Genomic DNA, 27,823 nt, shown 5'->3' with positions numbered 1-27,823 from the left:
GAACAGATAAGGAAACTCTCAAAAAACAGTAAAATCTAAATCATAAGTCAAGAAACAAATACTCCATTGTGAAAACAGAATCAGTCATGTCTGTTGTAGCGGTCCGGCCACAGATTTTCATCAACACCACAGGCGATATTCTCCTTGGCCAGACAGCGGGGGAAATATCTTCTGGCATGACGCATCCACCCCTGACAGGACTCTGCTAGAATGTCACCACATGCCTCCTCTATTGCCTGGAGAATGGCCATACGTTCATGGGGTTTGCGATCATACACCTTCCACCGCCATGCTGAAAACAACTCCTCAGTGGGGTTGAGAAATGGGAAATATGGTGGGTGATAGAGAATTGTAAACCTGGGATTGTCATGGAACCAGTTGCAGACCTGAGCGGCCCGATGGAAACTCACATTGTCCCAAATTTGAACATATATTTGCTGCACAGGATCACCTGGCCTTCTCTGCTCTGGCTGATAAAGATTGTCATGTAAGGTGTTCAGGAAATTAAGGAGATGGGCAGTGTTGGATGGTCCAACGGTAGCATGGTAGTGGAGGACCCCATTGTGGCTCATAGCTGCGCATATGGTGACATTTCACCCGCGCTGGCCAGGTACCTCAATGATGGCACGTTTACCAATGTTCCTTCCTCTCCTTGTTTTTGCTAAATTGAATCCAGCCTAATCTATGAATATGAGTTGCTGGGGGATGGGACTTGCATCCAACTCCATGACTCTCTGAAATGACAGTAAATACTGTAATTGCTGTATAGTAAAGTTCACTGGCAACATCAATGAGTCTCTAATGTTTCAAGAGTGTAATACTAGTACATTACTTACTTGCACATATTCATATTTATCCTCCACTCTTTGGGAATTCCTTTCAAATGGGACTCTGTAGATTTGCTTCATCCGGAGATGGTGTTTCTTAAGGATGCTGTCTATGGTTGATAAGCTCACTCTGATGTTATGGAAGATGGCAGGGTTTCAAAAAATCTGTTGTTGGATTTCCCACAATCTTATGCCATTATTTTCAACATCCATTTGCACAATGGCAGCCTCGTATTTGTCTATAAATAGCCACGTTCTACCACCACGTGGTGGTAGTCTTTCAGTTCTACAAAAACAAAATAGCTTACAGTTCATTTAACACTACAGTAGTACAGTATACAAGATAAACATGTTACAATGTAGTATAGCTCCCAATTCCATACATAACAGTAATACATGAAACAGTTTCCCCGTACAGTATGTATTGGAATCTACAGTCTTTACTGTGCTTTATGTTGAACTACTGTCAAGTAGTAAAAGTAGTAGATAGGTACAGTATGTACTGCAGACATCGGACCTATTCTCATTTTGGAACGTCCGGATGATGGATGCTACGGTGAAGCGGCTCAGATTGGGCTGCACTCTCTGCTCAGACTCTCTCAAGGTCAAACCATGGTTGACCACAAGGTCCACCACCGTCGCCCAAATTTCATCAGAAATTACTCTCCCTGTTCTTCCACCACCTCCACCTCTACCTCTCTCTCTGCCAACTTTGCTTCCATTGTTCTCCAAACACAGGAGTACTCACCTGTGGCATTTTTATTGCAAAGTGAACATTTGCGCAATTAGTGTTTGCACATGTGAAGAGTGAAAGTGATCAGTTGGTAATTGAGTTTAGCTTGTTGAACAGGGTTGCTTTTCATTTGCACATAAGATATTTTAGTTGTGAAAGTTGTGCCAGAGGTAGAGAATTGTGTATTGTGTTTTGCCAAATGTTTGTTAAAGAATTGCAATCTGAGTGTAAAGCAAAACGTGGGAGTAGTATTGCAGATTTGGTGTATGGTTCTGCTAAATGAGTTACAGGTCTGGGTCATTGTGCCTCATGGGCCAGTTTTAGTTTGTAAACAGTTGGGAAAAACTGTAATATGAGATGAAAGGCGAGTTCCTAACGAGTTCAGAAAGCCAAGCTAGAGCTCTGTGATTTGTCCACAACGATGTGGGCAGACGTTTTGATCAAGAGAAACCTTAAGAAGATATGCACATTTTCTCTTAACGCTCAACATATTTTACAGTTATAAGAAAGGTGAAATCTTATAGTTCGTCATTTTATAATTTGATTATGCTATATTTAGAACACATATAGCCTACACCATAAAATATTTCATATTTTCATATTTGTACTTGTGCTTGTGTCCTCAAAAGTGACTACATCTCAACGACTTCTAACTATTTTTACCAGAAAGGTGAGATTTAGGCTTTTCTTGGAGTATGCAGCCTTACTAGTTATTGATAAATAATAACTTTTGGTGATTACGTAGATTACATTTAACTGGTTATGCTGTATATATTAGCGGGTCTGGCGTCATTGTACAGTAGGGTTCACATGCCTTTACTTCCTGGCACAGTCTGGAATAGTAGATGTTTCTTAATGCCCACAGTGCTTTTATCTTTCCTGTATGCATGTATGTGTCATGACTGTCCTGATCAGGTCAGGTTACAGGAGACCACAACCCTACAGATTATCTCTCAACCCCAACAGATGAGGAGAGATCTAGGGGTCTGAAGATGTGGGGGGTTTATGACCCCTCACACCCATGGTAATTCTGAGGCCACAGAAAACATTCCCTCTCACTATGGAGAACCAGCCTCAGAACTTTAAACATGCAATAAAGGGACTTTGGAACAATGGTTTCCGTCAACTACAATGGTGGTCATGACGATAGATGGAATATGAAAATGTATGTCATTTTTGTTTTATGATTAAAGGTTAATAGATGACGTTATTATGAAAACATTGTAACGTTAAGAGTTTTCCTCGTATATGCTTGATGTTTATACATTGTACGTTGTGTGGAAAATGTCCAAATCAAAGAGAATGTTTCGGTAGAGATGAAATGTGAAGTTAGTTGTCTAAAATTGGATTTGAGTAAAATCTATACCTTGCCCCTTAAACCTGGTACGCCCAGAGAATTACCCTGAAGGCGGTTACGCCCACTTCTGACCCGAGGGTATAAAACCTGTGAGTGCAGAATTAACAAATATGACTAAGTGACCCGAGCTGCAGCCAAAGGTCTAAAAGGTCAACGAATCCAAAACGCAACAAGTTGAAGACAAAGAAATCTTTTTCTACCCAAGCTACGGATGAGTAGCGTGTCTATGCGGGTGTATTCAAGCCGAACCACCTAGCCTCCACTCCCCATCGAATCGTGGTATCTACACTCTTTCATCTTTACGCTGTGAGCTCTGAGCTACAGAGCTATCTGTCCTCCGAAGACCCCTTCCAGAGCGAGGACAAAGGAACAGGCCAGTAAAGCCAAAGGACACGGACATCGTGTCGTGAACACACCTAGAGAGGTGCGCAGGAGAAGTGCGTCATTGAGCAGCTTGAACGGTCCACGCGGGAAAATCCACGGAGAACCTCCACAAGTAATTACATCATTATATTCTGACTCATAACAGCAGCAGTTTGGGGGCAAGGCTAGGGTTAGAATGAGCATAGCTGACAATTTCACCCAAATGTATATTCCTCTTGTGTACTTTCTCTCTTTCTCTCTCTTTTAAATCCCCATTTTGGGTAACACGCGCCCTAGTGTGTTGGCCCGTTATACTAAGTTCTAATCAATAGCCTAGAATGTGTTTTTGTGTATGTGTATCTTTTATCATCATTTTAGCTTTTTAGTAAATAAACATTCAACTAAGACTGGTGTGGTGCGAATTCCTTAGTGAGACCCGGGTCCGTGCAGAATCCCGGGCTATACAATGTTCAGAACGAGACTGTTAGAGGCAACTGGTTAATTAGCGGCTGTGGTAAAATCGATATTCTGATATTCTTTGAGTTAATTTGGGAAATAGAAACTCAATAAAAACTAGTTTTCCCATGGTGCCCCAGGTTAATGAGTTAATAATTGCTTGATTCAGTTAATCACGTAATTAGAAACTTGTAATCATTCGATGAGCAACAGTCGCCACATTAACTAATACAACGTCACGACATATGTAAACAGGCTTTCCTTACTTCTTTATTCTCATATAAATGTGTAAATATTCTTAAATAATTCCACTCCATAATATGTTTATTGTACCGTATCCTATGATATTTTACTATCATAGGTTTTACTCTACTAAATGAGAGCATTGTGTCACGTTCCTGACCTGTTTTCTGTTGTTTTTGTATGTGTTTAGTTGGTCAGGGCGTGAGTTGGGGTGGGCATTCTATGTTTTGTGTTTGTATGTTTAGGTCAGGTGTAATTAGCCTTATATGGTTCTCAATCAGGGACAGGTGTTTGACGTTTCCTCTGATTGAGAACCATATAAAGGTAGGCTGTTCACACTGTTTGTTTGTGGGTGATTGTCTTCTGTGTCTGTGTATGTTGCACCACACGGGACTGTTTCGGTTTGTTCGTTCGTTTGTTGTAGTCTGTACCTGTTCGTGCGTTCTTCGTCATTTTGTAAGTTCTCATAGTTCAGGTCTGTCTACGTTCGTTTGTTATTTTGTAGTTTGTTTAAGTATTTTCGTGTTTTCGTCTTTACTTTAATAAACATCATTATGTCAAACTATCACGCTGCGCTTTGGTCCAATCCCTACTCCTCCTCTTCTTCCGAAGAGGAGGAGGACAGCCGTTACACATTGCTCGAGCACTGCTAGTCAAGACCCGCTGCTAGGCAGGCACAGTGAATGTGACTGTCTGTACTGTTTTCCATTGATGCATATGTAATTCCTGCCTTGTTAATGCATGCCTCAGATATTAGCACAACAAGGTTAGGGATGAGTCAGTGTTATTAAATATTCTGTCTCATTTACAAAGATTTTGAGGTGCCTTAATATTAGGATTTAGCATTCTGACTAGCCAGTATATGAGGTTGATTTCCATACCACTTTCTCAGGGCCAGAAACTGCTCATTGTACTGTATGTATAGCAATAGTAAAAGCATGAGCACATTAGTAGGTAGTATAGTGGTTAGAAAGGTTGCTGGGGGGTAGGGCTAGCCAGTAGCCTATTTGAGGTTGATATCCATACCACTTGTAAAGCTGTAGTAAAGCATGACAGCATTTTGCTCATGGTAGTATGTATGTTAGAAAGGCTGCAGGCAAGGGGTTTGGGTTTCACCCCTAATGTCTAACTGATTGGGTCAGTGGCAAGGTGACTTGTGGCTGTTGCTTTAGTGGGCTAGTGTTGTGGATCAGGGAGTGCTTTCACTTGATCAGTGCCAGCCTCTGAGGGAGTGCTTTCACTTGTTCAGCCCCGTCCATATCTGATCTCTGACAAATCTATGGCCTGAGGAGGAGCAGCCTGACAGATATGGTGGTGGAAAGGGACTACAAAGACAGTATAGAACGGCAGGGTGTGTATCTTCTCAGTACGCTGTTTGAGGGAACTTTTGTGGTAGATATGGTGCTGTAATTTAATGACAACATTTCTAGCCTTTGAAATAAATAACTCATTCTACTCCACTACTCTGTTTAGAATGCACTGATCCATTTGCAAATTATATGCAATTATCTATCCGAATAAAAGTGCTATATTTCTCCAGAATTTGACAGCTACCCCTTTAAGAATCTCATTCATCATGTCATCACATTGAGTCTGGGTCAGAGGATGAAGTAGTCAATTCAATTTGGTCACCAAATGCTCTCATTCTGGGGACTTTTCCAAAGAGACAAATGCTGTTTGTGTGTTGCTCAGTGACCTTAGATAAAAAAAGGCCTATCATATTATATTGTGGCCTGAAAGATACTCTCTTAGTCTGTCTATGAGCCTGGGGTGTTGTAGTGGAATGGTTAGCCAGAATTGTTTGTTTTTTTGGAGTGATTTTCTTTACATACAGTATGCTGAAATCAGTGTCTACTCTATTTCAGTAGGTCTACTGTAATGAATCTACAAGAACATATAATGTTGAGAAAAAATACGACATGGAAAAAAAACTTTCATATCCAGCCTAGGTCTAATTTTGTCCTTTGGCTGTTCCTTTTTTAGAACTCACGAGTCAATGTCAGAGATACTACTGCATTAGAGCAGGTTTCACAACCTCGGTCCTGGGGCCTCCCCTGGGTGTACGTTTTGGTTTTTGCCCTATGTTACGCACGCCTCTAAAAAGAGGGAACGCAACTCCCTGCTGCAACTCAACGTGAAGCGAAAGAGGTATGGACCGTAGGTGCGAGAAAGGACGACAAAGGCAGAATTTACCGTTACTAGGATTTATTTCCTACACGGTAATATGGGGAAAAGGGGCTGGACGGAACCAAAGGAAAGAAAGTAAATATCAAAGCTCCCCCTCTCCTATCTAACCTGCCTACCCACTTAACTTACCTAACTTAGCACCACCTGGTGCCCTAACCAAAATACAGGGGGTGGTCCGCCCAGGTCTTACCTAGTGTGCCTAGACATTGAATATACTACGGGTATATGTATGCCCTCGGGCCTCTTGCCTAAGCACTCCCTAAGTGCCTTCCCCTTCCCCCCTGGGAACAAATGAAACAGAATAATTATTAACAATTTCACAAACACTTTACAACAAAACTGAGTAAACTAACTCAGGCCACTAAAGAAACTTTGACAAAGCAACAAACACAGAACATATCAAAGCTGCTACCAACAACAACTAACACATTACATACCACACTTTCTGTTAAACAACCAACACTATATCACAATCTAATTCTCCAGCAAAAAAAATCTCTCTCTCTCTCTCTCTCTAATCTTTCTCATGATCTCCCTTCTGAACAGAACACTGGCTTTTATATCTTCTGGTGGCAATGGTGATTAGAGTCAGCTGCTTGTTGACGAGGGGGCGGGGTCAGCTCCAATCATCAATTAGCCTGGGGTCGACCAATCAGCTGCTTGGGGAGTTTTCAGGAATCTATCTCCTGAAACACACACACTTAAATACAACACATAAACTGGGGAACGTAACACCCTAGCACTACACAGCTGATTCAAATAATCAAAGCGTGATGATGAGTTGATTATTTGAATCAGCTGTTTAGTGCTAGGGCAAAAAACGAAATGTGTACCCAGGGGGAGGGGGGCTGCAGTGTAATGCTTTGTGATCTGAATCAGATATTTGCCATACAGGGTCAGATTTCTCAGGGATAAGATTTAAAGTGGCCTGCCAGACAGGGATTGAAGACAACACACTATCAAGCTGTTATTTTACATACCATTTTAAAATCATATAAATTGCATTCAGCCGAGCTGTCTAAACACCCTTCGACGTAATTTCCTCTTTTCGTTGTCGAGTATTCAATATATTCAAGTGTACAGTATCTATCTGGAAACACTTTAATAATGGACAAAATGTATGATATTAGTAAACATTCCCTCTCGAAAATAATCAATTTACCCATTAGAGCAGGGGTATTCAGCTCTTACTCTACAAGGTCCAGAGTCTGCTGGTTTTCTGATCTACCTGATAATAAATTGCACCCACCTGTAGTCCCAGGTCTAAATCAGACCCTAATTAGAGGGGAACAATGAAAAAACACAGTGGAACTGACTTTGAGGTCCAGAGTTGATTTTGAGGGATTTAGAGCAGCAAAATAAATATGATTAAATATTTTTTGTAGACATGAAAATCAAAACCTTTTTTTCATTTTTCCCCTGGTAAGTGAATTAAAAAGCCTTTCCCTTGATGTTGTGTTTTTTTGTTTTACATTTAAGAATTTCATCCGAGCCATGTTAAAATGGATAGGCTGTCACTCTAAGGCTCGAAAAGGAACATCAAAGAAGCCATTGACATATTTAATTTGTGTCATTGTGTTTTGAAGCACTGCTGTTTTTCTTTTATCTGAGAATACTGTTTGACCCTCTTGACTTCTTGCCTTTTTAAATTCAGGCAAACTACGCCCTAGCCTTACTCCGTATCTGATGTCTGTGTAGAAAACACCATCACAGTGACAGATATGCCTCGATTTGTTCTGTCTTAAAAAGACATGCCTAACTCTCTTAAGCTGGGAGGTATATCTACTGTACTTTGACATGCCTCAGGTCTTTCAATTTAATTTGAAATGTCTGGAAAGCGTGACTGGCGTAACTGGCTCAGGTGGGTGACATGCATGGAATATAGAGTCAGTAATACATCCCTTTATAGGAGTTGTTTCATATGTAGAACCCTGGAAACCCATCTAAATCTAGGAGAACATACAGTATATTAATATATCAAAAACATAGGAATTATACCTTTTGATTAGATTTGATTGTGTTTTTGATTCGTTTTTTTCACCAGCATTAAAAAGTTGGTATGGAATTCTACAACCTGCTCAACCTGTACAACCAGCTGGATTCTCTTCAACCGTTGGGAAACCTCCTTCAATACTATAAACAACATACTGTACACTGAGTGTACAAAACATTAGGAACACCTTCCTAATATTGAGTTTCACCCCTTTTGCCCTCAGAATAGCCTCAATTCATCAGGGCATGGACTACAAGGTGTCAAAAGCATTCCACAGGGATGCTGGTCCATGTTGACTCCAATGCTTTCCACAGTTGTGTCACGTTGGCTGGATGTCCTTTAGGTGGTGGACCATTCTTGATACACACGGGAAACTGTTGAGGGTGAAAAACCCGGCAGCATTGCAGTTCTTTACACACTCAAACCATTGTACTTGGCACCATACCCTGTTCAAAGGCACTTAAATCTTTTGTCTTGCCCATTCACCCTCTGAATGGCACACATACACAATCCATGTCTCAATTGCCTCAAGGCTTAATTTTTATTTGTTTTACCTGTCTCCTCCCCTTCATCTACACTAATTTAAGTGGATTTAACAGATTACATCAATAAGGAATCTTAGCTTTCACCTGGATTCACCTGGTCAGTATATGCCATGGAAAGATGTTTTGTACACTCAGTGTATACTGTACACAGAAACCTCAGTTTCTCCTTATCCAAGTCCAAAGTAAGAGTTGAAACTGACTCTAGAGTGCCATAGTTATGGAAAGAGAAACAAATATATGAATAAAGTGGCTTCATCATGCGTTATGTACAGATGGTTAGTCAGAAACCTGTACTCCTCTCAACCTGCTCCCCAGACCTAAATTCTTGACTGAAAGAGTGTTCTTCACAAAGAAAGGATGATATTAACACAGAGAAAATTAAGTATCTGGGAAAATCCTCTTCGTCTTAGAAGTGTAGAACTGGGGGTGTTTGAGCTACCGTATAAGACTTTGCCTGCAGACAGGCACTATTGGTGTGAAAGTATCTGAGTATTCTCGGAATACCACCAATTTCTTTGGATTTACTTTGTCAACTCTGGAGTGTCTGAGTACAGAGGAGGATGAATCTTTAGGGAGTCAGAGGTACAATCCAGTTCTCTAAATACCCTAAAAATACACTCAAAATGTATTTAGTACATCTCTCATCTGTGAAACAAGGCATTTGTTGTCCAGTTCAGCACTGCCTCTGCCATTGGATCAATGCACATGTCCAGTTAGTTTTGTTGAACAGGGTCAAATGAACAGACTCAATGTATTTGGTTGGGTAATGTCATTGATTGTTTTGCCTTGTCTCATGGGACTCATGCTGCCTGTTTGTTCCAAGTGATTTAACTGAAGGTGTACGCTGCATCCAATTCAACTGTATAGATTCTTCATGGTTAAATATCCATCCAGTGCAAATTAAAAACATTGATTATGAGCAGAGGTCTTACTGTTGATTAGGAAATACCATTGAACTCAGAACAATGAGATTTGACTCACGCTTAACTGATAGCGTGATACCTCATTATGCACACATGTTAGCTTTATTCATAATCAGGTGTTGTCCTTTGTCTTGTGTCTCAGTAAATCCTCATGTGTTGAAAGGTAATAAACCAGATTGCATGGCCAGATCTGATCGTCTTTATTCATCCCCACTGCCACCCCGTCCACTAACTCAGCACACCCTGCTCCTCCAATCAATCATCAAGCCAATATTTAGCTAAAAAAGGTCAGTGAATATGCCGCAATGTTAATTGTATACACCATGATTTTGTATATCTCATTATACAAAAGAGAGACAATCATACAGGATCAAAATGTTGAAAAGAAAATAGTGTGAGGCATTGGAAAGGACTGATTCATTTGAAATTATCTGATTCTCTTTCATGAAATGGACATAACATAATACACAACATGAAGAGGATTAAAAATAAGTTTGAAGTGGTCTTCAAGAAGGAGATTAAAAAAGTATACTGAAATGTAGAAAATGGGGATATTAAAATTTTTAAAAATCTGTTCAAAGTTGAATACAATAAGAGGTTTTAAAAGATATGCAAATATATTAACTGGAGGACAGAGGCTTTGCAAATCCCCTTTCATAAATTACATTTTTATTTCTAAAGTGTCTAGAGTGGCAGAAAAAAGATTAAACCGGTAAACTTTGAACCGAGGGGCAAAGTAACACTCTTGTCTCGACTCACAGGAGAGAGCTAAGTGAAAGACTGTTGTGTCACTACTATGGACTTAATAACTGCTACTGTAAGTTAAAGATTGAAAGTGTTACTGATTGTTGTGTAACTATTATTGACTTAATCCTTCACATGAATGATTCTGTAACTATTATCGATTTATTATCTACTAGGCCTACTACAAGTGAATGATTGAAAGTGTTATTAATATTTCTGTTACTATTATCGACTTAATCTTACACATGAAGGATTGTGTAACTATTATTGACTTGCTACTATACGTTGCTATGTAATGATTATCAACAAAATAAATTAAGGATTATTTAAGCAATAAGGCCCTTGAACCCAGGGATTATTGTGTGATAACTCCCAACTAAGGACTTAGGCCCGAGGTGAAGCCGATTCTAATCATTCTACTCATTTGACTATGCTATGCTAAACAAATCATTGGCATGTAGCTATCTAGCAGAGATTCAATGATGATGAGAGATAAGAAATTAATAATTATTTAATCAATATCCAATTTTTGCATTCTGAAGTTGCTATGCAAGCGGGCTGGACCTTAGTTATTTTTTCATGTTTTGACCCAGTCGTTAATGGTAATCATTCTATTCATTCAACGTTGCTACGCTAAACAAATCATTGGCATGTAGCTAGCTAGCAGAGATTCAATGATGAGGAGAGACAATAACTTCAACAAATAATGATTTAATAAATATCCAACAGGCCTACATACAGAGAGCTCGCATTTGTAAAATGATATGTTGTTGCACAGGTTGTAGAGGCAGACAGGTATGTTTATACAACCCCCAACTATTTCAAACCAAATAGTAGCATGGTGTAACGTGTGAGCTGAGCTTTCGTTCAGTCATTAAATGTATTCACTCCCTGAAGCAAGTTCAGGGAGTGAATACATTTAATGACTGAACGAAACATAATACAATACAATACAACACAACACAAGACAACATAACACAACACAATACAACACAATACAATACAATACAAGAAACACGAACAACGCACAGACATGAAACAGAAACAATAACGCCTGGGGAAGGAACCAAAGGGAGTGACATATAGGGCAGGTAATCTAGGAGGTAATGGAGTCCAGGCGAGTGTCATTATGCGCTGATGCGCGTAACGGGGGTGACAGGTGTGCGCCATAACGAGCAGCCTGGTGACCTAGAGGCCGGAGAGGGAGCACACGTGACAGGACCCCCTCCCCGATGCGCGGCTCCAGCCGCATGACACAGACCAAAATGACGATCCTGGGGATCAAGAGCGGACCGGTCACCTCTGCTGAGGCACAGGAACCTGTCGATCCGGCTGAGGCGTGGGAGCATGGCGACCTAGAGCGCCGGAGAGAGAGCATACCTGACACATGGAAAAATAATGTGTAAATGCTTTTTCCCCGAAGGAGATGAAGTTTATGAATTTCCTGCCTGGGCTGTGGGGCAGTGGAATTATGACATTAATACGTCATGGTATTTTGTAGGAGTTGTTGTCCCACAACTCCTGCATATCAACCAATCATCATCCAGGATCCAAACAACCTGTTTTATAATGTTGTTTAACTATCATTGACTTAATTCTACACATGAATGACTGTGTAACTATTATTGAGTTGACTACACTGAACAAATTTATAAACGCAACATTCAAGAATTTCAAAGATTTTACTGAGTGAGTTACAGTTCATCCAAGGAAATCAGTCAGTTCAATTAAATTCATTAGGCTCTATGGATTTCACATGGCTCGGAATACAGATATGCATCTGTTGGTCACGTATAATGTTTTCTGATGTCAACATTGTGAACAGAGTGCCCCATGGTGGAGGTGGGTTATGGTATGGGCAGGCATAAGCTACGGACGACGAACACAATTGCATTTTATCGATGGCAATTTGAATGCACAGAGATACCATGACGAGATCCTGAGGCATATTGTCGTGTTATTCAACCGCCTCCATCACCTCATGTTTCAGCATGATAATGCACGGCCCCATGTCGCAAGGGTCTGTACATAGTTCCTGAAAGCTGAAAATGGCTCAGTTCTTCCATGGCCTGCATACTCACCAGACATGTCACCCATTGAGGATGTTTGTGATGCTCTGGATCGACATGTATGACAGCAATATCCAGAAACTTTGCACAGCCATTGAATAGGAGTGGGACAACATTCCACAGGCCACAATCAACAGCTTGATCAACTGTATGAGAACGAGATGTGTGAGGCATGCAGTGCGACAAATATTTTTTGAACCTTTTTTTTAAAAGGTATCTGTGGCCTAATCGATTTTTTTTTGTTTAGTTTATTAATTTGATCATATAAAAAAACAAGCACACATAAAACTTGAAAAATCCATACATGCACATGAATACAATAATTGAGGATAACACACAGTAAAGTTTGGGACTTATTTCCATTATGGTCCTCTTAATTTATTTCAATTGACTGATTTCTTTATATGAACTGTAACTCAGTAAAGTCTTTGAAATTGTTACATGTTGCGTTTATATATTTGTTCAGTATATTATCGACTTACTTCATAACTGTTACTACAAATGAATGATTGTTGTTTTACTATTATCTACTTATCTTAAGTACAGCACATTAATATGTATTGTGTAATATTGAACTCAACACAGATGGCAAGAATAAATTCATACATTTGATATTTGGCCAATAGGAGCAACCAGCTATGAGTACACATCTTAATTTGAACACTCTTTTGTTACTGAGAATTTTCCTGCACCACAGGAAATGCAGATGAGCTTTGCGATTTACATAAATTCACTGAAAATCCACACTAACACACAGTTATATTAACAGTATTGCACTTTTCATGTAGACTACTTTTAGCCAGCTGATAGCCTAACCACTGATCAAGCAATATTATGGAGTAAACGTTCAAATTCTGTGGCTGAAGGATTATTTTTCTGTGACAGTATAGTTCAAATTAAGATCCTACATCTGTATATTTCTGTTCATTCTATTGAATGTACCTGTACTTGAATTATAGCCCATAAGTAATGTGACCATACTTTTACAATCCTCTCACTCCTCTTTTCGCAGGGAGTGCTTACAGAGAATGCATGGATAATGGAACGTGGGCTCTGAAGAGCAACTACTCCAGTTGTGAACCCATTTTGGAGGAGAAGGTTGGTATAACTATTGGTTACATAGATCAAACCCTGTGCCTTCTCCTTTATTATGCTTATTGCAAGTAACCTGTTAGAGACAACGTTAACAACCAGAACCACACACACTACATAACCAAAAGTATGTGAACACCTGCTCATCGAACATCTCATTAATGCGTTAATATAGAGTTGGTCACGCCTTTGCTGCTATGACAGCCTCCACTCTTCTGAGAAGGCTTTCCACTAGATGTTGGAACATTGCTGCGGGGACTTGCTTCCATTCAGCCACAAGAGCATTGTGAGGTCGAGCACTGATGTTGGGCACTTAGGCCTGGCTCGCCGTCAGCTATCCAATTCATCCCAAAGGTGTTCCATGGGGTTGAAGTCAGGGCTCTGTGCTGGCCAGTCAAGTTCTTCCACACCGATCTCAACAAATCATTTCTGTAAAGACCTCGCTTTGTGCACGGGGGCATTGTCATACTGAAACAGGAAAGGACCTTCCCAAACTTTTACCACAAAGTTGGAAGCACAGAATTGTCTAGAATGTCATTGTATGCTGTGGTGTTAATATTTCTCTTCACTGGAACTAAGGGGCCTAGCCCGAACCGTGGAAAAACAGCCCCAGACCATTATTCTTCCTCCACCAAACTTTAAAGTTGGTACTATGCATTAGGGCAGGTAGTGTTCTCCTGGCATCCGCCAAACCCAGATTCATCCGTCAGACTGCCAGATGGTGATGCGTGATTCATCACTCCAGAGAACGTGTTTTCACTGCTCCGGAGTCCAATGTTGGCGAGCTTTACGCCACTCCAGCTGATGCTTGGCATTGAGCATGGTGATCTCAGGCTTGTGTGTGGCTGTTTAGCCATGGAAACCCATTTCATGAAGCTCCTGACTAACAGTTCTTGTGCTGACGTTTCTTACAGAAGCAGCTCTAGCAGGGCAGAAATTTGATGAACTGACTTGTTGGAAAGGTGCCATCCTATGACGGTGCCACATTTAAAGTCACTGAGCTCTCCAGTAAAGCCATTCTACTGCCAATGTTTGTATATGGACAATGCATGGCTGTGTGCTCGATTTTACATACCTGTCAACAACGGGTGTGGCTGAAATAACCAAATCCACTCATTTGAAGGGGTGTCCACATACTTTTGTGTATATAGTGTAATCAGATCAACCTGTTAGACACGATGATGTACAATATGTCCTAGATAACAACAATTCAAATTATATCTTTGGAATGATTGTGTAACATGATTAGCGGATTATTTTCATTTATACTGTAGGACATTCAAAATTATGATATTTATGTTTGCTGCTTTACTGATGTCACAAATACGGAAAGATTTTCACATATAGTGCAGAATTAGTTGTGGCATAATTACCTTACTTGTCTGATTAGGGCATATTTATGGCACATTTACGATATAATAACAGTTTATTTATTCTTACTAATCCAGTCAGCTAAAGTATGTAATTTATCATCAGAATGTTTCACATTTCCATTTGTATGTATTATCGATATCTTTTGAAGGTGAATTGTGCATTGCAAATGTATGTCTCTGTCAATGTGTATATAACCCCTTTATTTTTTATTTAACATTTTGTGTCTATCGAGATTTTGAAGTAGATCTTGTGATATTCTCCCCACAGAGGAAATATCCAATGCACTATAAGATTGCTCTGATCATCAACTACCTAGGCCACTGTATTTCTGTGGGAGCTCTTGTCATAGCCTTCATTCTCTTCTTATGCTTAAGGCAAGTACAGAAATAGTACCCTTCTAAATGTATCTGCAGTACATGTGACCTCTTACAAAATAATGAGTGAAATTTATGTGAACTGCAGGACTGCCCTCCTATTAGGCTAACTCGCTTAATGTCTTTTAAGTGTCTATGTAAAGTATACACTGTGTTATGATGCTTGTTAATATAACACTTTAAAAAATATATATATATATCTTTGATCAAGTAAATTGCATCCAAGAATAAAATGTGGTCAAATGTATACTTGTGGCCTACTATAGGAATATGTTTTTGACTGGAATATTTTAACTTTAGGTATGTAGACTAAAACATGGTTTTCTTTATTTCCGTCTCTAGGAGCATAAGATGCCTTCGAAACATAATCCACTGGAACTTGATAACAACCTTCATTTTGAGGAATGTTATGTGGTTCCTACTTCAGTTGATTGATCACAATATACATGAGAGCAATGAGGTAACTGTTGTTACATATGATCATTTACAATTCACATGACTGTTAGGCTTTTTATTGCACTAATAACTAACTATGTTTGTTTTCCTATCTTTCTACAGTCTTGGTGTCGTCTTATAACGACTATATATAACTATTTTGTGGTGACCAATTTTTTCTGGATGTTTGTTGAAGGATGCTACCTTCACACAGCCATTGTGATGACTTATTCAACGGACAAGCTAAAGAAATGGGTCTTCTTGTTCATTGGCTGGTGTAAGTGCATTCTAATTAATAATGTTCAGCATCAGCAAGTGTTTGAGTACCAATTTACTACGTCAGACTATGACAAGTGTTTGAGTACCAATTTACTACGTCAGACTATGACAAGTGACTGGCTTCTATCATAAAACTGCATAAGGCACAATTGACGCCGCCTAAATATGAAACATGAAATGGCAGTTATGATGTTTACCCTCTTTTCAAAAATCATATTGTCACCTCCATGAGCCATTGTGACAGTCTGGTTAAAAACAACTGTTTCTAGAAATAGGAATATAATTTTACTGTAGCTGTAAGAGGTAAATCCCCACATATTACATAGAACAGACCAGTGATTTTATGAATGCTACAGAATGCCTGAGTATACCTATGTAGACAATGTAGCTAAATATCGCTGATTAGCAAAACAAAACTCCATTCCATTTCCCTCAAAGCACCTTGAGAGATGAAACTAAAAGCATGTATTTTCAAGAAAAGACCATATGCTATCGGATTGTGGGGGAATCAGCGGTGGTTGTGCATCATTTCAGGCCTGTGATTGAGCGAGTACTTGACGGGACGGGCAGCAGATGCATCCAGTCATCACCACATAAATGACCCAGGCTCACCTAGAGCTGAAGTGTTAGTGAAAGCACATTGCAGTCAGGAGAGACTAGCACTTATGTTAGAAGCTGACTCACACCATGGAGAGGCACCTGAAATGACACGAGTAGGCTTGAGTCATTCGGCTGAGCTCAGCTCACTGCTGAGCCATCTTGTCGTTTTCTTTATGTAACATGTACAGTAGTGTAGGACTTTATGTGCACTGGGAAAAAAAACATTGATCTGAATGGATATGTATATAGCTCACATTTAAGTGAATCATCCCAAATAGCTCTTTGTACGTATTGTAGGCTAGGGTAAAGGCCTGGGTATAGTAAATACATCCAGTATAGTTATTAGAAATCTCATCTTGGCCCCAAAATGTAATTAACTAAAGTTTGTTCACTCAATTCAGTTACGTGTAGTGGAGGTGTTGTGGAGTTGTTTCATTCCATTGGTTTCAGCAGTGGGATGTGTTGGTGTCAGGAGTGGGATGATGGTCAGAATTAATTTTATACATTTACATTTAACAAAATGTTTAAATTGATCTAGCAGTCTGTCTGAACAGTTCGGTCTTTGCTATGCACATTTATTCTGTAAGAAGTGAAAAACTTGCACAGTAGTGGATCATTTGTCTATATATGTTATAAGTTAAGATTGTAATCAGGTTTTATGTTGGTTTTATTGGGATGTCTTTGAGCAAACCCTTCAGTAATTTACTCAGTCTGCCACAGTTCCACTGATGATCAAGTGGTTTTGCGCAGGCCTCAGCGTTGAAGTGGAATCTTACAGTATTTGCAACATTGAATTATGATCTCTCATTTCAGGCATTACCGTGACAACACTTGGTTCTTACTCTTGTGAATCATAATTTCTAATCAGTATGTCTGGCATGTGGGTTAATTTAACATAGACTTTCTTCTCATTTTCTAGATTAGAACAACTATGCGTTGTCTAGGTATTATAAGGGCACAGGGCGAGACCCAGATGCAGACACGGGAGGCAGATGGTTCAAGATATTCAAGATATTTATTATAATCCAAGGGGCAGGCAAGAGAATGGCCGTGGACAGGCAAAAGATCATAAACAAGGTCAGAGTCCAGGAGGTACAGAGTGGCAGGCAGGCTTGAGGTCAGGGCAGGCAGTATGGTCAGGCAGGCGGTTTCAGAGTCAAGGCAGGCAAGGGTCAAAATCGGGAGGACTAGCAAAAGAGAGATAAGAAAAAGCAGGAGCACAGAAAAACACACTGGTTGACTTGACAAGACAAGACAAACTGGCAACAGACAAACAGGGAACACTGGAATAAATACCCAGGGACTAATGGGGAAAACGGGTGACACGTGGAGGTGGGTGGAGACAATCACAAAGACAGGTGAAACAGATCAGGGCATGACAGGTATTTGTATTTATTGTGGATCCCCATTAGCTACTCTTCCTGGGGTCCAGACACATTAAGGCACATGACAAAATAAATCGCGATTAATTAGGGGGTGGGAGGCCCAGAGGTGGCAGAACGGAGTACTCTGGTTGGGGTGTAGGGTTTGAGCATAGTCTGAAGGTAGAAAGGGGCAGTTCCTCTTGCTGCTTCGTAGGCAAGTACCATGGTCTTGTAGTGGAAGCGAGATTTGACTAGAAGCCAGTGGAGTATGTGGAGGAATGGGTGAAATGGGAGAATTTATTACGGATAGACTTCTCCCCATCTTAGCTACCATTGCGTCAATATGTTTTGACTATGACAGTTTACAATCATGGGTTATAAAACTCGTCAACTTGCTCAATTTCCACATTATTCATTACAAGATTTTGTTGAGGTAAAGGGCTTAGTGAATGGTTTATTACAAATGCAATGCTTTTAGTAAAAAAAATGGCACTAGCTTATTACTTGCCACACATTCTAAAACTGACTGCAGCACTTTGCTATCACTTACTGTGATAGCTGATGTGTATACGTAGACACACTGGCTTTATTCAGTGCCAGTGACAGGTCATTAGTAAAGATTGAAAAAGCAAGGGGCCTAGACAACTGCCCTGGGGAATACCTGACTCTACCTGGATTCTGTTGGAGGCTTCCTTAAAGAACACCTGCTGTGTTCTGTTAGACAGGTAACTCCCAATCCACAATATAACAGGGGATGTAAAGTCATAACACATACGTTTTTCCAGCAGCAGATTATTATTGATCATGTCAAAAGCTGCACTGAAGTCAAACAAAACAGCTCCCACAAGCTTCTTATTGTCATTTCTTTCAACCAATCATGAGTCATTTGTGGAAGTGATGTACATGTTTAGTGCCCCTCCTTATAAGCAAGCTGAAAGTCGGTTGTTAATTTATTTACTGTGAAATAGTATTGTATCTGGTCAAACACAATGTTCTCCACAAGTTTACAAAGGGTTGGTAGCAGGCTGATTGGTTGGCTGTCTGAGCCAGTAAAGGTTGCTTTGCTATTCTTGGGTAGCGGAATTACTTTTGCTTCCCTCCAAGCCTGAGGGCACACACTTTACTGTAGGCTAGATTGAAGAGATGGCAAATAAGAGTGGCAATATAGTCCGCTATCATCCTCAGAACGGAGTACTCTGGTTGGGGTGTAGGGTTTGAGCATAGTCTGATTTTTGTGTGAATAATAATTAAGAATTATTTATATATACATATTTATATTAAAGTAATAAGCATTAATAATAAGAACAACAATCAGGATGTTGTGTCCAATGGGGTAAATGCAGATTGACAAACCCCATGCTTCAGCCTATGTATATTTTATAGCCCCTATGCTGCAGCAGTTGGGCTATAAGACATAATGCTTATTGCTAATAACACATCTGATAATATAGACCATGCATAGGCTACAAATAATTTTTACATACATTTTACCATATGTTATTGGGCCCATTTCTGGAGGTGGAAATTCTATTTTAGATGGTGTCAGCATACTTTTTAAAAATCATGAGTTTAGAGTAGAATGTCCTTTTAAAAAGTCACCAGAACTGAGCTTCTCAGTCCTACATATAAATTATCCCAGGGAAGACCCCGGACCCCCTAAGCAACGGGTCTGGAACGGGTCTGGAACTCACAGTTTAATACATAAACAAAATAATCCTCAATCCCTAAAAGCATGATGGCCATGACTTTCTTACATGAAAGGGGAGGTTAACTTGGCCCCAGACAATCAATCTGAGATCAACTTAAGTTTCATTTCTGGGATCTTTTTTTATTTTTCTTTAACCCCTGAATGTAAAAAGTGGAATAGCTTTAACTTTATCTGTCCAACACTAGAGACCAAGAAGATAAGAAGTTCTTAAGCCAGATCAAAGTAGAACTGGACGGATCCAACTGGCCTCAATGGATTCCCTTAATTTAATCTATGTAATAGCTGCTAAACACAGCAGCCTGATTCTAATTTAGAGCATGTCCCTACTCCCTAATGATATTAACACTATCACTCAGATGTTGTAGTCTTCAATACTTTTAGATGTGATGTTTATTGGCAATACGTTTTTTTTTTTTTTTTTTATCTTTCTTTCAGGCATTCCATGTCCTATAATTGTTGCATGGGCCATTGGGAAGCTTTACAATGAAAATGAACAGTAAGTGCACATTTCTAATTAACAACAACAGTGGAATCTCAAGCATTTTATAGTAAGTAGTTTGTGTTGTAGACATTTTGCTGTATTTGATGACCTTTGATGGAGTGCATAGAAACCTATACGTATCACGTTTCAGGTAAGACACAAATGCAGACTGTGTTGAAGTAACAATGTTTATTACAGCAACAGGGGCAGGCAAACAACAGGTCAAGGCAGGCAGGGGTCGATAATCCAGAGTGGTGGAGCAAAGGTACAGGACGGCAGGCAGGCTCAGGGTCAGGTCAGGCAGAGGTCGGTAATCCAGAGTAGAGGCAAAGGTGCAGGACGGCAGACAGGCTCAGGGTCAGCGGCAGGCAGAGTGGTCAGGCAGGCAGGCTCAGAGTAAGGACAGGCAAGGGTCAAAACCAGGAGGGCGAGAAAAAGAGAGAATGGGGAAAAGCAGGAGCTGAGACAAAACGCTGGTTGAATTGACAAACAAGACGAACTGGCAACAGACAAACAGAGAACAGACGTATAAGTACCCAGGGGATAATGGGGAAGATGCAGGAAGACGCCCATCTTCCCCATTATCCCATTACGCCCATCTTCCCCATATATACGTGTGTTCTCTGCTTGTCTGTTGCCAGTTCGTCTTGTTTGTCAATTCAACCAGCGTTTTGTCTCAGCTCCTGCTTTCCCCATTCTCTCTTTTTCTCGCCCTCCTGGTTTGGTGGAGACAAGCACAAGGACAGGTGAAACAGATCAGGGCGTGACAATACGTGTATGTCCTGGTAAATGTGTTAGTCACAGATAAACCTTGAATGATGTCTTATATCCTTTGTGGTACAGTGTAGTAATTACGCCTTTCTGGCGCAGGCGTTCCGCTAGCGACCCACCTCGACAACATCCGGTGAAATTGCAGAGCGCCAAATTCAAAATACAATAAATGCAATATTAAATATTCATGATAATACAAGTGTCATACATGATTATTTAGCTTAGAATCTTGTCAATCTAACCGCATTGTCGGATTTCAAAAAGGCTTTACGGCGAAAGCACATCATTCGATTATCTGAGGTCAGCACCCCACAACAGCATATTATCCTAACAATCACAGGCGTCACAAAATCCCAAGTAGCGACAAAATAAGTCACTTACCTTTGAAGATCTTCCTCTGATCGCAATCACAAGAGTCCCCGGAACACAATGAATGGTCGGTTTGTTCAATAAATTCCTTCTTTATATCCCAAATAGTCCGTTTAGTAGGCGTCATTGAGTTCAGTAATCCACCCGTTCAGAATGCAGACATAGGAGTTCCAAAAGTTACCGGTAAAGTTTCTCCAAACAAATCAAATGACATCTCTAATTCATTATTAGGTGCTCTAATATCTAAATAAACGCTAATATTTCATACGGAGCTAACTATTTTCAATCGGAAAGGAAAAGAACGCAGCTCGTTCCCTCGGTCACGCGTGCAATGAGACTAGTTTTGCCTTAGGACTTCCTGAGGATAAACAACTATTCCTTGTTGATTTTTCAGAATACAAGCCTGAAACCATGTATAAAGACTGTTGGCATCTAGTGGAAGCCATAGGAACTGCAATTTGGGAGGCGGAAGTCTTTGTTTTCAATAGCTTAACCTTTGAATTGGCTGACAGGTCAACAGAAAAAAAATGTGTCCTCTGGTTTTTGCCTGCCAAATCAGTTCTGTTATACTCACAGACATAATTTTAACAGTTTTAGAAACTTTAGAGTGTTTTCTATCCAATACTACCATGCATATGCATATTCTAGCTTCTGGGCCTGAGTAGCAGGTAGTTTACTTTGGGCACCTCAGTCATCCAAACTTCCGAATACTGCCTGCTATCCCTAACAAGATTTATTTAAATCCTTTTAGTATTGTGGAGAAACTACCAATACTGATTCAAGATGATTCAGCAATTTACTGTATTGTAGGTGTCACAGAGGCATTCGCTGTAGCATTTACAAGAGTATAATTCATGTTATCTAAAGGTATTTGATAGATAAGGGTATTTGAAATTGTTATTTCTGTCCTTTTTAATACAAGAAAGTCAGACGTCAGTTCATTAGTTAGAGGTTGTGTTTTATAGTTTTGACTTTGAGGTCTATGCTGCTATTATAAAGGTACTTCTCGGAAAATTAAGAGTCAACATTCACCCTCCAATACATTCAGATCTAATTTCATTTCATTCATAGTAGCATTTTCTGACTTGGGTTCTCTGGAACAGAGGTGTCATGGCCATAGGGGGCACAGGGGCACGTCATTTTTATCCAAGCCAAACTTGGTGCAAAACCATGCCCACGAGTAACCTAGCAACATTCAAAGCCGCGCTGATTGGTCAGAGTTCAGATGTTCCATGTGACAAAGTAAATGTGCGTGAGAGAGAGGAAGAATGCTTTTATATATAAATATATAAAATAATGTTTCTGTAATACTACAAGCCACCTAGCAATTTTATGAAGTTGGCTTTAGCTAGCCTAGATAGGTTTCCAATCTCCCAACCTCATAACTAGCTACCAAGAAGCCATTTGAGGTTATCAATCAAGTTAGATAGCTAGCTTGTCTAACTATCGTAGCCTGCTGGCAAGGTTAGTAGACTTTAGAAAAGCAAGCAATTACTATATGTACTGAATAAGACTCACATTCCTTTCAATCTTTTACCCAGATTTTAGCACCAGTCAGGATGATACAGACAGCTCAAGAGTTATGCTTAGATATGCAGAATTGAGCATAATGATTATGGCTCTAGATTGTGTAGATGAAGGGGAGGAGACAGGTTAAATAAGGATATTTAAGCCTTGAGACAATTGAGACATGGATTGTGTATGTGTGCCATTCAGAGGGTGAATGGACAAGACAAAATATGTAAGTGTCTTTGAACAGGGTATTGTAGTAGGTGTCAGGCACACCGGTTTGAGTGTCTCAAGAACTTCAACGCTGCTGGGTTTTTCACTGTCAACAGTTTCCAGTGTGTATCAAGAATGGTCCACCACCCAAAAGGCATCCAGCCAATTTGGCACAACTGTGGGAGGCATTGGAGTCAACATGGGCCAGCAGCTTTGTGGAACGCTTTTGACACCTTGTCGAGTCAATGCCTCAACGAATTGGGGGCAAAGGGTGGTGCAACTCAATATTAGGAAGGTGTTCCTAATGTTTTGTACACTCAGGGTAGATTGATACAAATGGTTAATATGCTACATTTTGAAAGCAAAGCCATTCGTTTAATGTTTGTCAACAGATGCTGGTTTGGGAAAGAACCTGGAAAGTATATTGACTACATTTATCAAGGGCCGGTCATCCTTGTTCTTTTGGTAAGTAACAAGATGGTCATTTATCACTGTTTACTCCTGAGTGACACAGCGGTCTAAGTCACTGCATCTCAGTGCAAGAGGTGTCACTGCAGTCCCTGGTTCAAATCCAGGCTGCATCACATCTGGCTGTGATTGGGAGTCCCATAGGGCGGCGCACAATTGGCCCAGGTTTGAACGGTATAGGCCGTCATTGTAAATATGAATTTGTTCTTAACTGACTTGCCTAGTTAAATAAAGGTTAAATTAAAGAACATTTTAAAATAAGCTGCTCTAATGCAACAACACATGTCAGTTCCTCAGTTGTTGTTTTTTCATTACTAAAACATTATGTTCTACATAATGAACTCATAATTAAAGTTTTCCATCTGTATTCTCTGCTAGATAAACTTCGTTTTCCTCTTCAACATAGTAAGAATTCTCATGACCAAGCTGAGAGCTTCTACCACATCAGAAACCATACAGTACAGGTGAGTCGCTTCTCCTGTGGGGTTGTTATTTGGAATATTGCATGCCATATTATGCCACCTTTACTTGACCCCCATTTCATATCTTTGATAAACATTTTAGATGAGATTCTGCATACTTAAATAAAAGTAAAGATACCTTAATGGAAAAGTAAAAGTGAAAGTCACCCAGTAAAATACTACTTGAGTAAAAGTCTAAAAGTATTTGGTGTTAAATATACTTAAGTATCAAAAGTAAATGTAATTGCAAAAACATACTTAAGTATCAAAAGCAAAAGTATAAATTATTTCAAATTGCTTATATTTAGCAAACCAGACTGCACAATTTTCTTTTATTTTTTATTTTTTACAGATAGCCAGGGCTACACAACAACGCACAAACATAGTTTACAAGCGTTTATGTTTAGTGAGTCCGCCAGTTCAGAGGGAGTAGGGATGTCAATGGGACGAACTGAAAGCACGTATATTCTACCAACGGGACATTAAAACTGTAATATCTTATGTTTCACCGAGTCGTGGCTCAACAGCGATATTAAGAACATACAGCTGGTGGGTTATACACTCTATCGGCAGGATAGAACAGCAGCCTCTGGTAAGACACGGGGCGGGGGCCTATGCATATATGTAAACAACAGCTGGTTCACAATATCTAACTCTTGAGGTTTTGCTCGATGAGCTTATCATGAGTATCTCATGATAAGCTGTAGACCACACTATCTACCTAGAGAGTTTTCATCTGTAATTTTCGTAGCTGTCTACAGACTACCACAGACCGATGCTGGCACTAAAACCGTACTCAATGAGCTGTATACCGGCATAAGCAAACAGGAAAACGCTCATCCACAGGCGCCGCTCCTAGTGGCCGGGGACTTTAATGCAGGTAAACTTAAATCAGTTTTCCTAATTTCTATCAGCATGTGAAATGTGCAACCAGAGGGGGAAAAATCTACACCACCTTTACTCCACACACAGAGACTCATACAAAGCTCTCCCTCGCCCTCCATTTCGCAAATCTGAACATAATTCTATATTCCTGAGTCCTGCTTACAAGCAAAAATTAAAGCAGGAAGCGCCAGTGACTCGGTCTATAAAAAAGTGGTCAGATGAAGCAGATGCTAAACTACAGGACTGTTTTGCTAGCACAGACTGGAATATGTTCCGGGATTCTTCCGATGGCATTGAGGAGTACACCACATAAGTCACTGGATTTATCAATAAGGGCATTGAGGATGTCGTCTCCACAGTGACTGTACATACATACCCCAACCAGAAGCCATGGATTACAGGCAACATTAGCACTGAGCTAAAGGGTAGAGCTGCCGCTTTCAAGGAGCGAGACTCTAACCCGGAAGCTTATAAGAAATCCCGCTATGCTCTCCGACGAACCATCAAAAAGGCAAAGCGTCACTATAGGACTAAGATCGAATCATACTACACCGGCTCCGACGCTTGTCGGACGCAGCTCTTTAATTATTTGTTATTCTTATCTCTTACTTATTTTCTAAAAACTGCATTGTTGATTAAGGGCTTGTAAGTAAGCATTTCACTGTAAGGTAACCTGTTTTATTCGGTGCATTTGACAAATCAAATTTGATTTGCTTTGATTTGATGATCAGGGATGTTCTCTTGATAAGTGCGTGAATTGGACCATTTTCCTGTCCTGCTAAGCATTCAAAATGTAACTAGTACTTTTGGGTGTCAGGGAAAATGTATGGAGTAAACAGTACATTTCTTTTGGAATGTAGTGAAGTGAAAGTAAAAGCTGGCAAAAAAATATAAATAGTTAAGTAATGTACAGATACCCCAAACACTTACTTAAGTAGTACTTAAGTAATTTACACCACTGCAAATTTCAAGCCATCCAGAAGTGAAATTTTGCTAAAAGGAACAGTAATTTCCTATAATTTTGACAGACATGATATGTGACTGAATGGTAGAGAGTGGACTGGTCTTTCCAAGAATGTTATCACCACAGAACCTACTTGTCTAGGTTCCATTTTGTCTGGGGGGGATAAAAATACAACTTAATCCAATCACTTACAGGAAGTACACTACATGACCAAAAGTCTGCTCGTCAAACATCTCATTCCAAAATCATGGGCATTAATATGGAGTTGGTCCCCCCTTTGCTGCTACAACAGCCTCGACTCTTCTGGGAAGGCTTTCCACTATATGTTGGAACGTTGCTGTAGGGACTTGCTTCCATTCAGCCACAAGAGCATTAGTGAGGTCAGGCACTGATGTTGGGCGTTTAGGCCTGGCTTGCAGTCGACATTCCAATTCATCCCAAAGGTGTTCGATGGGGCTGAGGTCAGGGCTCGGTGCAGGCCAGTCAAGTTCTTCCACACCGATTTCGACAAACCATTTCTGTATGGATCTCGCTTTGTGCACAGGGGGATTGCCATTCTGAAATAGGAAAGGGCCTTCCCTAAACTGTTGCCACAAAGTTGGAACCACAGAATCGTCTAGAATGTCATTGTATGCTGTAGCGTTAAGATTTCCCTTCACTGGAAATAAGGGTCCTAGCCCGAACCATGAAAAACAGCCCTAGACCATTATTCTTCCTCCACCAAACTTGGCACTATGCATTGGGGCAGGTAGCATTCTTCTGGCATCCGCCAAACCCAGATCCGTCTGCCAGCTGCCAGTTGGTGAAGCGTGATTCGTCTCTCCAGAGAATGAATTTCCACTGCTCCAGAGTCCAATGGTGATGAGCTTTACACCACTCCAGCCGATGCTTGGCATTGTGCATTGGTAATCTTAGGCTTGTGTGCAGCTGCTCGGTCATGGAAACCCGTTTCATGAACCTTCCGACGAACAGTTCTTGTGCTGACATTGCTTCTAGAGGCAGTTTGGAACTCAGTTTTCACTGTAAAGTCTACACCTGTTGTATTCGGCGCACATAACAAATAAACTGATTTGATTTGATTTAGTGAGTGTTGCAACCGAGGACAGACAACTTTTACGCACTACACTCGGCGGTCTCGTTCTGTGAGCTTGTGTGGCCTACCACTTCGTGGCTCCTAGATGTTTCCACTTCACAATAACAGCACTTACAGTTGACTGGGCCAGGTCTAGCAGGGCAGAAATGTGACGAACTGACTTGTTGGAAAGGTGGCATCCTATGACAGTGCCACATTGAAAGTTACTGAGCTCTTCAGTAAGTCCATTCTACTGCCAATGTTTGTCTATGGAGATTGCATGGCTGTGTGCTCGATTTTACACACCTGTCAGCAACGGACACAAATTTGAAGTGGTGTCCACATAATTTTGTAAATATATTGTACCAATGGCTACTCTAATTCATAGTTAACATTGGAATGTCCACTCACTGTTTGTTTGCTCTATAGGTGGTCTGTAAAAAAAGCTTTTAATAAAGGTGATACAATAACATTTCGACCGACATGTTCTTTATCCTAATGTGGTCTTCCTCCTTACTCGTAATACATTGTATATATTGTGATGCGAGACTGCCAACCCAATTTATTGCAGTCATTACAACCTCCACTCAACATTCACATTTTATGGAGAAATTGATGGAGCATTTAAATCTGTTTAACAACTCCCTTCTAACTCAACAAAGTGATGAAACGGTCATCTGCTTTATTATGGATGAATCCCTTCAATATGTACTTAACTTGCACGCACCATTACATAACATTCCTATGAATATATGGCCACACACACACACTTACACACACTTACACACACACACACACACACACACACACACACAGACAACATTTTCCATTATGATCATTTCTGTTTGAAACAATTTCCCCTCTTTTTCATTAGAAATGAAGTGTTGATGTTGCACAGTGTCTAATAACCTTGTATATCATATTCATAGAACAACTTGCATCGTCCTCAAATTCACATTTAAGC

At 40.2% G+C, this 27,823-nt stretch overlaps 1 protein-coding gene across 1 annotated transcript in view; it reads left to right on the top strand.

Annotated features, from left to right (window-relative positions):
- LOC120055597 (corticotropin-releasing factor receptor 2-like) overlaps positions 1 to 27,823 on the top strand; it is a 64,156-nt gene that overhangs the window by 33,736 nt on the left and 2,597 nt on the right. The window contains exons 3-9 of the mRNA XM_039003478.1: positions 13,453 to 13,538; positions 15,174 to 15,280; positions 15,623 to 15,740; positions 15,839 to 15,992; positions 20,102 to 20,162; positions 23,402 to 23,474; positions 23,856 to 23,941. Coding sequence (XP_038859406.1) covers positions 13,453 to 13,538; positions 15,174 to 15,280; positions 15,623 to 15,740; positions 15,839 to 15,992; positions 20,102 to 20,162; positions 23,402 to 23,474; positions 23,856 to 23,941 — 685 coding nt within the window. The remainder of the gene's footprint in view (positions 1 to 13,452; positions 13,539 to 15,173; positions 15,281 to 15,622; positions 15,741 to 15,838; positions 15,993 to 20,101; positions 20,163 to 23,401; positions 23,475 to 23,855; positions 23,942 to 27,823) is intronic.

The sequence above is a fragment of the Salvelinus namaycush genome, chromosome 11 (assembly GCF_016432855.1).
Source record: "Salvelinus namaycush isolate Seneca chromosome 11, SaNama_1.0, whole genome shotgun sequence".
Lineage (NCBI taxonomy): Eukaryota > Metazoa > Chordata > Actinopteri > Salmoniformes > Salmonidae > Salvelinus > Salvelinus namaycush.
Note: the sequence above shows the minus strand (reverse complement) of the source record. Positions and strands in the feature narration are given on the sequence as shown.